At 37.4% G+C, this 15,748-nt stretch overlaps 1 protein-coding gene across 1 annotated transcript; it reads left to right on the top strand.

Annotated features, from left to right (window-relative positions):
* Positions 1-6,974: 6,974 nt before the first annotated feature.
* LOC136255299 (protein-glutamine gamma-glutamyltransferase K-like) lies at positions 6,975-15,189 on the top strand. Its single transcript, XM_066048030.1, has 9 exons — positions 6,975-7,527; positions 11,071-11,189; positions 11,635-11,742; positions 12,075-12,261; positions 12,320-12,458; positions 13,726-14,321; positions 14,396-14,584; positions 14,787-14,904; positions 14,961-15,189. The coding sequence occupies exons 1-9, from the start codon at positions 7,095-7,097 to the stop codon at positions 15,103-15,105; spliced, it is 2,034 nt and encodes a 677-aa protein (XP_065904102.1). The 5' UTR covers positions 6,975-7,094; the 3' UTR covers positions 15,106-15,189.
* Positions 15,190-15,748: the final 559 nt, after the last annotated feature.

Genomic DNA, 15,748 nt, shown 5'->3' with positions numbered 1-15,748 from the left:
ATATAGTATGAATAGATGCCAGAAACAGTGGTGCAAAGACAAGCAAAACTATTTCAGTGAAGCCATTTCCTTCAAACAGACAAGTTCGAAACTCTGGCACCTCGGTAACACCATCCACATCATTGATGAAAAAGTAAATGGCAGCTAGCAACCACACTCCACTGATAACAGCAGCTACAACACGAGGTGTCATCATTCTGAGGTGTCATCATTCTTCTATGCTTGAAAGGAAATCTTATCGCTACTGCCTTGTCAGCTGCTATCATCATGAATGATATCCTGTAGATGATAAAGAAGAGCACTTGAGTCTTTGAAGGATAACAGCTGATGGGAGACTCCACTCCCAACTGGTATAAACAATTGTCATGGTGCCAGCAGTGAGGCTGCCAACTCCTGTAAACATCGTACCAGACACCAGCAGGTTAGCTAGAAATATATTGTGAGGCTTGTGTAAGCTCCTTGTGATTTTGATAGTGTAGACCACCCAACTAGCCAGTAGAAGGTTGAGAGTAGTAGCAATCAGCCTGAACACCAAGGATAGGTAGGGAACATACCCTGGAAGAACAGAGCCTTGATCCTGATCTGATCCTGGACCATATCACTCTTGCTGTACACAAGCTCAAATACTTAGACACATAACTGTGGTATTGTTTTACACCTGTTTTATAAGTGACGTTGGAAGCCCTTAACATCCACACTCAGAAAGGTGATGATTTGCTCAATTTCATTGTAAAGTCATTAATATGAAATTCATAGCTATACACTGAATCCTGTGCCCTAACATTTGTTCACTACCAGACTCTCCACTGTCAATAAACTTTGTAACTCATGTGATCTTAAACCATTGCCAGTGATTTCTCAAAGGAATACCCCCATTTACTGTTAATACAATGAAAATACTGTGTACAGTTGTGCTGGCAATAACTTTGTACATAAGGTACTGTCCAATTTAAAACCTTGTAACTTCCATTCCAGCATAATGTGATTAAGAGGGCCAACCTTCTTGATAAAAGAATTAATGAATTAAAGGTTGTCAATATTATTTTAATAAAGTGATGTTAGTTACAAACAAACATTATCAATCTGTTAACTAGCTTATCTATCTATGTATACTTTGGCATGTATGAGCTCAGTTTTTCATCCTCTATAGTACAGACCGTGCATGTGCATGTATGTATGAGTACTTGTGAAACAGATGGTTTTGTATACGTATGCATTGTAAACTACAGTACACGCATTCTGTTGTAAAGTCAGTGCCATACTTCTAGTACAAGAATTAGTGTTGAGTCATGTACTTAAATCCCACTGGGAAGTTGATTATGTTCTATAATTAAACATAAATAAAATAATTTCATTGTAGCTAATTAAACTCTGTAGTTTTGTAGCTAATAATATAGCTTACAGAAACCATTATGTGATTCAGTCTGCCAAAAACATATTTTAAAGCTAACTAAATAACTTTCTCTTTGAACATGATAACTACAAGTAACATTTTCACCACTTATGATAATCCCTGGAGATTTTCCTGGATGTTAGCTATATAGTACAGTAAAGGAGATACACAATCTTAAGGTAGGCATTCCAGTATCAGAGATTTTTAAATTAAAAAATTCTCCGTATATTCCCCAATAGAAACCTGGCACAAAATAATAACTCGTGTTTAACTTGGGATTGCTCCGTCGTACAAGCTCCAATGAGGATGAAAATCGCTGTGGGGTTTGTCCACACGCTGATCATCATGAAAATCTTAGTTTTATCATGCATGTTACATGTAAGTAAGTTTTGTGTTGTTTTGTAATCTTTTCAAGCCATGCAATGTATGTAGAATACTTTAAAACTTATAAAAACGTACTGTTGGGTGGAAGGTAGTCACTGGTGCTTACTTTAAAGTGCGTAGTTACTTCGCTCTGGTTAGCGATTTTCAGCTCCAGAGCAATTTTCTGATGGCTGTGTCATCAGCTCAAAAGTATAAACCACTTCAAAGTCGGCATAACAATGCCATAATTGAAACCACAACTCCACCTTACGTATTGTTGCATCATTGTGGTACCTCCACTTTAGTTGTTTACCTTTATAAGTTGTTAACTTGATGCTTTTACTTACTTGAGATAGCCACTTGCCTATGGGTATACACCATTGTATTGAGAAGTGTGCAGTAGGTGAAACATATTTGCTCACCACAAAGCATACAAAGATCACTGAGATCCGATATGATCTGAAGTTACTCTCATTACATGTACAAACTTGCAGCTAGAAGCAACTGTAGTTTCAAGCTAGTCCAGATTGCTAGATGGCTTCCTGATTCAATTGTGCCATTTTCCCCTTTAAAATGTATGGGGAGCCCTGGAGAAAAAATGTACCTTTTTTTCAGTTTTTAAGCACTGTGCATGCCAAAGTAGCTAATTCCAACCCAACAAACTATATATTTCTGAGATCAGCAATCAATACTCTATCTAGTGAGCATATAAAAAGCCAAAATTTAAAAATCAGGCTGGAATACCTGCTTAAGGTTACGGTATAGTCACGGGCAATCGTTCAAAATTTTGAATGCCTATCGATACTTTTTGAGAAGCCCATAAAACCAGTCTAGCAGCGTAAAAAGTTTTAAATGAAGGTGAAGCCCTTCATATTTAATGTTTTTACTTTTTATGTAGCTACAGTGTAGTTTGAGGCAGGTGGAACACTACAAGTAAGCCAGCCCGTACATCGCTCAGCTCCAGCTGTCACTACCATGTTTTTCCGCCGCCAAATGCAGCAAAAGCTGTAGGCTCTATTGGCTTTTCTGGGGCATAGTGATATTGTATGTTAAATTTATTAGGTCCTGTGGAAGCGTTTTTGGCGTGTTTCTTCCCAGTGAATCAGATACATGCCTTCAAAGAGCTTGTTTCACTCGAAAAAACTACTAAAAGTTCAATAAAACGTCTATACAACCAGTAACTTAGAACATCGCTTCCACAGGACCTAGATATTTAAATTGTTTAGCCACTTGTGTTGAAATTATAAGGATTCAGTAATCTGTTAGTCTGGTTTTTGGCGGCGCGTTTTTATAAGACATCGCTCTATTGTAGACCACACACCCAAGAACAGTCGTTGTTCAGTAGTAAAAACAAACAAGCACAATTAGTTGTATTGCTAACACAACACAGTTGTTGAAATTATTTATCCCTGCTTGGTTTAAGCAGGTTTTGTAATTTGTTCCGCCCACGTATTTTAAACTATTCCGTAACTTTTTTAGGCTATAAGACTGGTTTTGTCAGACTTGGTCACATGCATAATAATATTATGCATACTCCCAGTCCTAATAAAAGGCTCCTATACAGTAACATAGTGTGCTATACATGTATAGTAATGTGTAACCACAGCTGCCACCTATATATTAGTTCAAAGAAGTATATCAACAAATGACAACAACGTGTATAGCTATATAGCACACCCATCTTCTTTTTTTTAAGTGATTTTCAACCACTTCATTTCTTCAGGGGCAGATCTGGGGGGGAGGAGGGTTAGAATTCCAGAAACTAGGAAGAATAGTCAATTACCCTATTAGAACAGTCACATTTTATATTTTTATTTAGTTTACCCACATTAAATTTAAAAAAATAGTCTGAAATCTTATCTCAGGGTATTCACAGTTCCACCCCTTAACTCTTTATAGCATACTCCTATTACTCGGAGATTATATATTTATTTTATGATTACTGACCAGACAGTCTAGCTGGTGTGGCCAGGATAGTGCACAATTAGTACAGAATATTAATGTTCGGGGTTGCCATTTCTATGATTCTGGTAGGAACAACCTGAAACCAGGCATAACATAGTGTTTGAAGTGAGTACTATATAGTATTGCCATGATTGTCCAAACAATTAAAGTAAATACATGAATAAAACAACCATCCCACATCCACATACTCAATGACAAGCTCTCAAGAAGTTTCTGCACTGAATCCTTCAACATCACAGACACTATAATACCATTAAGCACAGAGAACTCTGCTCAGACTGCATGCTCTGTAGTATCGCATAAGGGATTGCATTTTGTACGTTTCTTAAATGGATATCTGTATACTGTTAGTAGTTACATATCTGTATGCTGGGTTTGTATGCATGCATGCAGTTCCTGTGGTAATAGACTGGATTAAGGGCTGGAGATAGCTGTGTGTAGTGTCATAAATATATATATATATATATATATATAAGGTAAATATTTTTTTTTACAAAAGTAAACAATGATTATAATAATTGTGCTGTGATCATATATATGACCTATATGTTTTGGCAACCTTAATAAGTTAATTCTGCTGTCAACACCCACTCCATATTATTGTTCACCCACACAACACCCATGCACCCTGGATATGACATCAACATGATCATGATTATTTGAGTGGTATCATATCCCATGCAAGGTAGATGTTGTGAGGGTGAAGTGAACATGTTGCTTTTCATTCAGGATATGATTTAATACTATATGTACAACCCTACAATGAACTCCATCATGCTACATGGTACGTGCTGTCATAGCATTATCTTAATTCAGTTGTACAAAGGGTCTATTACTCCATTATGGAACACTGCATGGACCTGGTGCAGAACCCCAGTCTACACATGCATGAGTTACTAAGGGAACCACATAACTATAGAAGTTAGAATCTGTTCTTCATCATTCAACCTTTACAACTTCAGTGTAGTTATAGCCTTCCATGATGAAAGGATATGCCATGCATGGGTTATTCATCATACATCGTCACTTTGTAATTTTCTTCAGAGCTATAAGTAAGCAACTAACATGGAGTACAGTATATAAAACCCTGGTGGCATTAAGTTTTAAAGTCACTTCCATTGTCAGCAGTTGATGCAACAGTGATTAATACTTGGCTTTGCCCAAAGAAGAGAATTATTTGGATGCTGCATGGGTGGAGGGGTGGTACATTTACATGCATAGCTAATAAGCTATGAGTTTCAAATTTACACCATTACAAAGTCCATGAAAAATGAACATAATTGCATGGGTACCAAACTGTCATGTTGCATGGTCAAGACAAAATAGTTACAAAGTTTTATTTTGTGGTAACTTGACCTCAAAGAAGCCAGATCATAGTCACGTCTTCCAACTATAATGTTAATGCATTTTTATGGCTACATAACTAGGTGAATGCATAACATCAAGAGTACATAATAATAGAAGAGGGAGGAGAGTGTCTAACTCTTAATATACTCCATACAAACACACTGCGCTCAAACCCTCCTACTTCAATCCATAAAACTTCTAGTAATAAATCAATACCTTTAAGTGAACAGAAGACTGTTGATATTTCCTAATTGAAGCAGTAGAAGTATTACAACCTCCTTCATAGAGCAAGCCATTTGTCACCTTTGGTGGCTATAGTTGATTGCGCAAGGTCTGAGTGCTGTGAGTTTGGTGAATCCACTGAAGTTAGACACTCTTCTCCCCACTCTATTATTATGTACTCTTGATAACATTGTAGGGACTAGCATACTAGTCTTTTTGTATGTGATATTATTCAGTATTCGCAGTCTATTGTGACAATCTCAGTATAGTATGTTGAGCTGCAAGCTAGATCCTGAAAAAAAGCTAAAAATAAAAAGTGGATTTTTTCTATACATTTCAGCCAACTAGATGATCAGTGGTGATGGCAAAAATGTCAACAACAGACATGTGTGGTGGAAAGGGTTGTAATAGACACTATACTTTTACGGCTTCCCCATAGAACATGTGTGGTAGAAATTTTGATTGGCCATAAATATTGTCTTGGAGGTTCGAACAAAATGATATTTTGAAATATTTTTAGCAGGTCAAGCAGTACTACAAATGCGCCAAATTTCAAGATCATATGAAATTCCATCCATGAGTTATTAAATGTTTCTGAGGATCCAGCTCAACGCGTACATACTATACATACATATTGTCAACTACAACGGGTCCAGTCATTGATTTTTTTCTCCTTTCTCCACCTTTTCAAACACACTTTCTGTAACAACTTTAAACAGGCTGTAGAACCAGGAGTCCTGCAGACCTTCAGTACTTGTGCTGTAAAGTCTTAATAGTTTGCTACCATAACAAAAAGCTAATACAGCGTATTATATTATGTTTATTTAATTTGAGGATTAGGCACAAATTACTTTGTGAGGGACAATAATATGTTTTGAGCGTATCAACACACAGGACTATGACATACAAATACAGTATAATATAATATATATTAGCATTAATAAACACTATATAGTGGTTTACATGGTTTGTGTGGTTAGCACTTAGATGGCATTAAAGATTGCATTGTGATGTGTTTAGCTAGCTATATAGCCTACATGATAATAGCCTTTATCCCTTATAAGGGAGATGAACTTACTGTACATTCAAGCAAGCATCACAGCTACTCTCATAATATTAATATGGTGGAGATTGCTAATTAAGGCTCAGTCCAATAATTGTCTACCCACTAGAAAATTTACAAAGCCTTTAATTTCAGGAAGCCATACTAGAGGAAGTTGTAGTTCACAAAATTAATTGTAGGCATGTTGATTTGTTTACTGAATCACCAACTTCAGATGCTGACAACAACAGAACCTGCAGCATGTATACTGAGTACTGCATTTGTATAATATCATCTAGTCAGTGCATGGACCTTGAGGCCCAAAATGTGCCTCAAAACTAGTTGTGTTGCATGTTTTAGTCAAGGGGAGATGGGGAGGGGTGTTCATAGGGATGGAACTCCCCTTTTTGGATAACCTTAATATTACTTGATGAGCTCTGCAAGTTTTTCTCTAATTCGAATTCAGTAGCTACTTCATCGCAACAGAAAATAATTATCGTAATGGCTGACAGTGTCACAGGTCATCAATGCGGCAGGAAGTTGGTAGTCTGGCGGCGCCCGACCTTCGCAAAAATTAATGTGAAAGGTCGGGCGCCGCCAAACTAGGAAGTTGGTTTGCTGGATAAAAAGGACGCAGCGGTGAAACGAAAGTCATAATGCTAAAAACAACACTAGACACCACGTTGCTAAGACCCTATAAGAGTTATAGCCAGGATTTAGCTCTGTTCGTGTTCAGGATCATTGATTACAGCCGAATAGTCGATGGAGATCTCAGATCTTGACCTCCAAGCTACTGCCAACACTGCAGCACATCACACCGACTTGTACGATACGCAAAAATACGTCGTACTGCGATGGGGGAACACTTTCACCTTTCATGTCAAACTGTCTGAACCATTTGATATCAGAACCTACTCAATTGTTGCTCATTTCGGACGGGGAGACAGGCCTCGTGTTGTTAATGGGACGAAGTTTGTGTCTAAAATTGGGGAATATGTCAGACATTACTACTATTCATGGAAGGCAGAAATGAAGAGCATAAGTGACACAGAGATTGCTATCTCTGTTACTCTTCCCAATGATGGCCCTATTGGTGCATATGATTTCTGGGTGGAGGTTGAGGCTGGACACAGAGTCATTCACCGCATAAATGCTACAAAGCAACTGGTAATCCTGTTTAACCCATGGGACAGAGGTTGGTTCAATTTAATTGTAACCTCAATTAGTTTAATATTGTTACTGCATTTAGCTAGCTGAATACTCCCACGGTCAGCAGCACCTTTTCTTATTTTGTCATTGGGTTGCTTTTTTCTTCCTGTATCAATAACAAAAGAAGAAAAGTGATTTAGTTGTGTGAGACTGCTATAGATATATAACTAGTATAAAAATACTTTAAAATTTATAGTACAAAAATGAAAACAAGAGTCAAACAAGTCAGCATGTTAAACCGTTTTATAGAACTATGATGGAGCACGCCAATCCATAAAGCCTAATTGTCACACACACAGATCTCAATAGATATGTACACATATCCTGCCTAGTGGTGATGCTGATAAGCAGAAACACTTAAGTATGCTGCTACACACAATAATAGCTATTGCATATATATAGTAGTTGTCTTTACCATGCAGTATACACTGGAGCAATTGCAATGGTTATCCATTCCTGACATATATAGCTAGAACTTTTATCCATTGAATTTGAATAGAGATCTGTGTGTGACAGTTCCAAGTGTTATGCTTTCTGCGTTTGACGTGCTCTATAGAATGGTTTAATGTGCTGACTTTTTACTCTTGTTTCTCTCGTTTTTTCAGTGATCTCTACTTTTGTATTTTAAATTATTTTACACTAGTTTGTGTACTTTTATGCTGAATCCATTTGTGGATAGAAATTGTGTGTAACATGATAACAGATTACAAAACGAAGTTGCCTATGGTGTTGGATGTTACATAGTAACATTTAGCCACATGTAATATCATTCAAATTTTTAAACGCATATTGATACTTTTTGAGAAGGCTGTAAAGTCAGTCTAGCAGCGTGAAGCCCTTGTTTTGTGTAACTACAGTGTACTACAAGTTGTTGTAGGACACAGGCATGGACTGTACATCACTCATGCTCCAGCTGTCACTACCATGTATTCCATACAATAGAGCAAAAGCTGTAGACTCTATGAGCTTTTCTGGGGCATCATGTTACTGTACATTAGGGCATGTTTCTTCCCAGTGATGGAGTCATGGAGATACAAGTCTTCACAGAGTTTGTTTCACTTGAAGAAAGTACTGAAGTTCAATAAAAAATGTCTTCGCAAACAGTAACTTTAAAAATTGATTCCAAGATAGATATTTTAGTTATAAGGATTCAGTAATTTGTCATTCTGGCTTGTTATTCTGTTAAAACATCACTATTGTGGACCACACACAGTTTTTGTTCTGTGATAAAACAAACAAGTACTGTACTACAACTACCACAACTACCACAACACAGTTATTGATATAAGCAGATTTTGTAATTTGTCACCTCCACATATTTTAAAAATAACCTTAACTATTTCAATCATCAAGTTGCATGTAGCTGTTCAGAGTTTCAACTAGTTACCAAATACCATAGTTGGTGAACTTTACAACTTTGATCTGTATAATATGCTGTGGTCAACCTGATGTGCATTATTATTATGGTTTCTGGTAGCTCTGAACTGTAAGTGTTGGTGTTAATTTAATAAAGTAAAGAAAGCAGTGGTGGGGAAACAACATTGTTTATCTGGTAATACTGTGGTTGAAATCATAGGGCTTCCACAGAACATGTTAATTTGGATAACATAATAGCTAACACCATGCATATTATATTAATTATGTATTTTTGTTGTTGTTGTTTAATGATAACATTCACTTTGAAGCAAATTTAGTTCTTGTTGGTTCGCTTTGCCATTGAGTAGCCATTGATGTGAGTAGACAAGCCATATAAGTAGTGAAATACGCATATAAAAATAGATCATGGAGAATGACGTAGAATGGAAGGCTCAGCAGTTTTTATCCCCGAAAGTGGACAGATTTTCCTGTAGATAATGAAAAAACATAATAAGAGGAATAAACTGGTAGTTTAGAAATTTTAAATGTACTTCTTTTGACTCTATAATTACTATATACTTATGTATAAGGCTTTTTGTGGTTTGGGGAGCTTTCTAAGGTGGTGTGTAGTTGAATGTTCTATTAGGATTATGGCAAAAAAACATAGGCGACTTCAATTATGAACCATGGTAAGGATTCTGACTTACCCATGAGTATAAGGGAGTGTATAAACAGTGGAATGGACTACTGGAATGGTGGAATGGGATTTTTTAAAGTTCAATATCATTTTTTTTTACATCCAAATAAGTACAACTCCTCCCCTTATGTAAGCAAATACATAGGATTCCCCTTGAGTCAGCATACTTTCCCTCACCACAACACTTGTATGACTTATAACTCAATACTTTATTACTTGTGTGTGGTTCAGTTCAGTGCTCATTGTGGCACTGCCACAATGAGCTTTGGCTTAAATTTTGATTTCTGACTTAATTGTGGAAAAGGTTCATTGTAAATGCTTACAAGATAGTCGCATTTCACTTTTCCCAAAGATTTTCGCTTAGGTTCCTAGGTTAGTGGTAAACACCTTGTACAGGCTCTGCCTTCTGTGTTCACCCTCCAGTGCCTAACTGATAAAGTTGATAATAAATGAATACTTCATTACACAGTGAATGTACTTTTATAATGCATTCATGTAATCAGCTAGCTAGCTAACTTTTTATCATTTGGGAACAAGGGTTAAGTCAGAAGTCTTCTTGGTGTTCCCAATAAACTGCTATTGTGCATGTTCATAACTGACTTTACAGAACAATATATTGGTAAACTTTGTCTATGGTGAGGTGAATTATGCTAAATAAGCTGACTTCAAGGGAAATCGTATTTATTTGCTTACATAAGGGGAGGAGTTGTACTTATTTGGATGTAAAAAATGATATTGAACTTTAAAAAATTCCATTCCAGTATTCCACCATTCCAGTATTCCATTCCACTGTTTATACACTCCCTGAGTATAATGGGTGAATAGACCATGGCATAGACTATTAATTACACAGTATACTATAGTTGACAATAGCCTATTAATTTTACGCACCTTTTCATGCCATACAACATCTGTGTTCATTGTCTTTGCTTTTGTAATGTTCTTTGCTTTCACATTGTCATCAGTGGTTGTCCAAGTCATCATAAGAGCACACTACCTTCAGTGATCCTCAAGGCCATGGATACCTCTCGGCTACATATTCATATGAAAGCCAGGCAAATATTTTATATTATTTGTCTAGCAGTCATGACTCAAGTATCAAGCACACTAGTTGGTGCATGAGTTTGAGGCAAACTAGGGTGGGAGGGTGTGAAAAACTAATCCTAGCTCATATCAAACTCTTCATGCAGACATTATGCTAAACAAACAAAGGGTTTTCATCAGTGTTCAGCTTTAGTGTCTGGGTGTGTATAGTTCTTATAATAGGTTTTTTTTTTTGGTTCACATAATATAATGTGGGAACTACTGCAGATTGGGTAGGTGACAGTAGTGGTTCACAACCTAAACTCACACTGAGGGATCCCAGGATAACATGATTATTATTCTTTATTTATTCACATACACATTGTGCAGGAAAACAAACAAGTGATGGTAGAATGATATATAATAATGATTGACTAATGTTCCTTTTTGTAGATAGCAGTGTGTACGTGGATTCTGAAGACAGGCGAGAAGAGTATGTCTTTAATGAGACTGGAATGATTTGGGGTGGAACAGATAAACATCAACATATTTGGTACTGGAACTTTGCACAGGTTTGTGAACCCAGCACCTTGACCATATAAGGGTCAAGTACTTTAGTATCTGTCCAAGTACTTACCACTATGAACTCTAGCACCTCTTGATTGATTGTACTTGTGCTGTATGGTTTCTGTTCTAAAAGAATGAACAGTTCCTTATACATTTACTGGGAAGTGTCCATATGTACGTATGACAGCAACTGCATGAGCTACTCATTATATGAAATGAAAAAATTGTCATGGCAATCCTTTTATAATTCTATTACTGTGACATCGATTCATGTTGCTTTATCATTTTGCCGACATGCTTTATTAAGTTTTCTGTCCTGTTTACATGTGCTATAGTTAACTGCACCAACGTACCAGCCTGCTCGGTAGCTGTAGTGTGCAGTCGATCTTTTTTTGTATGTATGCCTATCGTAACTTCTTCGATTTTTGTGGTCCATTTTTTTATATTTAGTTGGGAGAAGTGTGTTTGGAGGCAGCTCTGTTTCTACTTGATGAGAAAGGCTTGTACACAACTGAGAGACAGAGTCCCATATCTGTATCAAGAGCTTTTGCTGAAATGGTAAGTTGGATATTAGAAATTCGTTACTACAATAAGTAAATTGATAATGGTTGCCAATTATTTATTGCTTTGCTAAATTGCATATGAATTGTAATAACAATGTTACCATATTTCCTTGGTTAAACGCCACACCGTCAATGCTGCACTTGACTGGTACCACAATTAATTTCAAAAATAAAGCCTTATTTCGAACATCAAGGGCCCATTTTGAATAGTCGTTGCATTGATTTTTGGTGCTAAGGTAATAAACACTGCGCTATTTAACCAAGGAAATACAGTGTTCAACTGTATATGTTGTTATTATGTACCATATGCTACTACGACTGTTATAGGTCAATGTTAATGATGGAGACAATGGTGTGTTATGGGGAAAATGGGCAAGCAGTGAAGCTGCTTATGCTGATGGCACTGACCCGACAGCTTGGAGTGGTAGTGAGGCAATCCTGACAGAATACATGAGAACCAAACAGCCAGTCAAGTATGCTCAGTGTTGGGTATTTGGTGGAACACTGACCACAGGTACCAACATCTCTAATACCATGTGTATACCGTGATATTGTTATTGTGTTTCTGGTAGTGTTGAGAGCTGTGGGGATTCCAGCACGTCCCATCACCACATATGGTTCAGCACATGATACTGAAGCAAATAAGACTATTGACCTCTACTATGACAAGGACTGGAATTATCTGGAAGACAAAAGCTCTGATTCTATCTGGTATGTGTATCTGCATGCCAGTGTTCATGTGTACATCTGGAATACTGGACTATAAGGTGTTATACATCATGGCTGGTGATGTTACATGTGCCTGTATATTATACCCAATATTCCCCGATATTAAAAGGTTAACCAGTTTCCAGAAACAGTCAACCTTTCAAGATTAATATACTCTAATAGAACAGTCAGAGTAATATGAAGCCAAAAATAATTGTAAATGTAAAAAACCTTTAGTAGTCAAACCTTATAAATAGTACCTTCAAACATGTTAGTGATCTCAGTTTCTTGTAGCTTTGGACGTGTTTTCTAGCTAGGGTATAGCATAGATAATATCTATGGCTATAGTTACCATGCATCACAGTGAAATCCCCTTGTTTCAAATGCCTGGATCCACTACTGCAGGCTTGACAATAGTTATGACTAAAGCATCTGCTCTTCTATTAACTTTTGAGTTACAGAAAATTTCCAGAACTGCCCCTAGTTATTGTGTGCAATAAATGCATCTACAATTAATTTATCAAGACACATGCGGCCAAAAGAACCACCATTGTGTGAAGATGTAATTTCATGCATTATTATTCCAAGTCAGACAATTTTTGCAGCGTAGGTATGACAAGCCACAAACCAAGTTTGAGTGAAGTAGGTGTACAGCCAAAATTTCATTTTTTATTCTTCATTTCTTGTTCTCCTTGCTCCTCGTATAGCTAATAATCATGGCACCATATAGTAGCCCAAAAGTTTATTCCGACAAATGAGTTTTGACCCTGATGCTTGTGAAGTCTAGCTATGAATGGCTTGCACACCAGTAACATGATAATTGTTTTTAGAGGCACTTAGTATGTACGAAGGTGCTGGATGAATGTTTGACAGTTGACTTTTGTTTCGGGTGAGTTTGTAACAAATGGTGGTAATATGCATATTTCTTGAGTGGTAAATTGAACTTAGCCTCACATAGCATTTAGCAATTCAATCAAAAGAATTATGACCCCTTCACAGGGGGAAGGGGGGAATGCCCTAACCTACATTGATATCAACACCTTTCCTTTCCTTGTCCATGCAAATACTGAGAGAGATTTCATGTATTTCTCATACAATGAAAAGCCACTTTGTTTCTGTTTTCACTGACCAGGGTAAGGTTTCTCTGTTGTGTTTTGTATTACTGCTCCGGGTTAATTAAGCATCAATGCAAAGCCATTGTTACAATTCATTTTACTAAATTTTATGCTTGCATATGTACATACTTATTTGTATTGCTTTACTTGTGCAGGAACTACCATGTTTGGGTGGATGCCTGGATGACTAGACCTGACCTTCAAGGCAACTACAGTGGCTGGCAAGCAGTAGATGCCACCCCACAAGAACTCAGCGAGTACTCTTGGACAATGGTAACCGGTCCTGCATCTGTACGAGCCATTAAAGAGGGCAAAGATCTAAAATATGACAACCTGTTTGTGATAGCTGAAGTCAATGCAGATGTTCTCTACCATGTAGAAATAAATGGAAAGTCTACAGTAATTGATTCAAATACAACGACAGTGGGTTCCCTAATTGCTACAAAAAAGGTTGGCAAAGATGAGCTTGAAGACATCACGCTGGAGTACAAGTATAAAGAGGGCTCATTAGCAGAGAGGGCTACAGCTTCTACAAGACCTACCACTGATGTCAAGTTTACCCTTTCAACTGAGCAAAGTGTTCCTGTAGGAAAGCCATGCACTTTCACTCTCACTATGCAGACTGCGGCATCAGAGAATATGACAGTTGATCTGGTGATTAAGGCTAACTCAGTCACCTACACAGGTAGTGTTGGAGCTTTGCTCAAGGAGATGAAGACAAGTGAAACTGTGAGCGGGGGTAGTGGTGAAGGTGTGTTTCCATTTATAATATGCATGCACACGCATACACCATAGACAGATGTGGATCAACCCTTCTTTTCATAGTGACCGTCCAGTTCACACTCAATGACAAGGAGTATGAGGGGAAGCTGTCCAACCAGGCTATGCTACAGTGCACAGTGTTTGCCAATATCAAGGAGAAGGATCAGTACTGGGTGGGAAAGACAACACAACAGTTTGCCTTACCAGACTTGTCATTCTCTTTTCCCAGTGGCTCCAGTAATGCTAAGAAAGGTAAATAACTGTTAAGACGCTCTAAAATCAACAAACACCTTGTGGCTATACTTACAACTAAAAGTTAGCTATCTGTTTATTATTCAATCTGTTCTTTGAACCCTAAGTAGTCCTAAGTAACCCAGCATAAGGCAGTCTTTGTTGCCCAGTTTCAGAGATAAGTCTCGATATACACACAGCTCTTATGTGTGTCTTGTTTTAGGGGAACCCTTCAGTGTTGTTGCTTTCTTTGATAACCCACTGAACACAACTCTGACGAACATTGAGTGGATTGTGGAGGGAGCTGGTCTTATGAAACCAGATATTGTCAGAAACACAGAGTAAGGTTACCATTAGAAGATGCATGTTATTGAGATGTTATACTACGTATTTCTAGTTCTGTGGCTGCTGGTAAGAAGGCTGAGCAGAAGTTCACCCTGACTCCTACAGAGGGTAAGAGGGGAAGGCGTACACTTGTGGTGACATGCAACTCTGCTCAACTGAAGGGAGTCATGGGAACTGTTGCAATTGATGTCTCCTAATTGGACTCTTATAGTAGTTTCAAACATTAGCTATATAATAGTGTTTCTTATATGCTGCTGAAAGCCAAGAATATAATAATAGAATGAGTGTACTTGAGGTGGTCACTGTATAGCTAGCAGTAAAGTACTGCCATACACACACATCTTTTATATAATTTTACAATCCATTTTATCATGGAATGACATCATGTTGACATGCAGTCAGTGTGATGTATATATAGAGCTGGACTTAATCTGCACAAAATGACATTTTACGTATTGTGCTAAGAACAGAAAGTGTGTACAGCATGTTTCGTTGAAATTGAAACATATGTTTTCGAGAATGGCTAGTTTGAAATTTGAATTTAGTCGCCCCAGGCATGTAATTTGCTCTCTAAGAATTTAACTCGGAATTTAAAGAATGACGCAGAGCACAACTGCGGTCACTGGTCATTGATGAACTGGGCTGTGTGTAGTTAATCAGAAATGGCTTAGTCACAAAATCACTTTCCAAGTTTAAACTGGTGTAAAGTAAGCAGTGTATGTGTTCTATATTTTGCTTGTTCCTGTAATTAATTGAACAGTACTGTTACTACTGTATCTCACATGGAATTCATCCACCATTTTTGCCTTCCTTGATCAATGAACGTTAACCACTGAAACT

The sequence above is a fragment of the Dysidea avara genome, chromosome 1, assembly GCF_963678975.1.
Source record: "Dysidea avara chromosome 1, odDysAvar1.4, whole genome shotgun sequence".
Taxonomy (NCBI): domain Eukaryota; kingdom Metazoa; phylum Porifera; class Demospongiae; order Dictyoceratida; family Dysideidae; genus Dysidea; species Dysidea avara.
The sequence above is the reverse complement of the archived record's forward strand: the minus strand, read 5'-3'. Positions and strand labels throughout refer to the sequence as shown.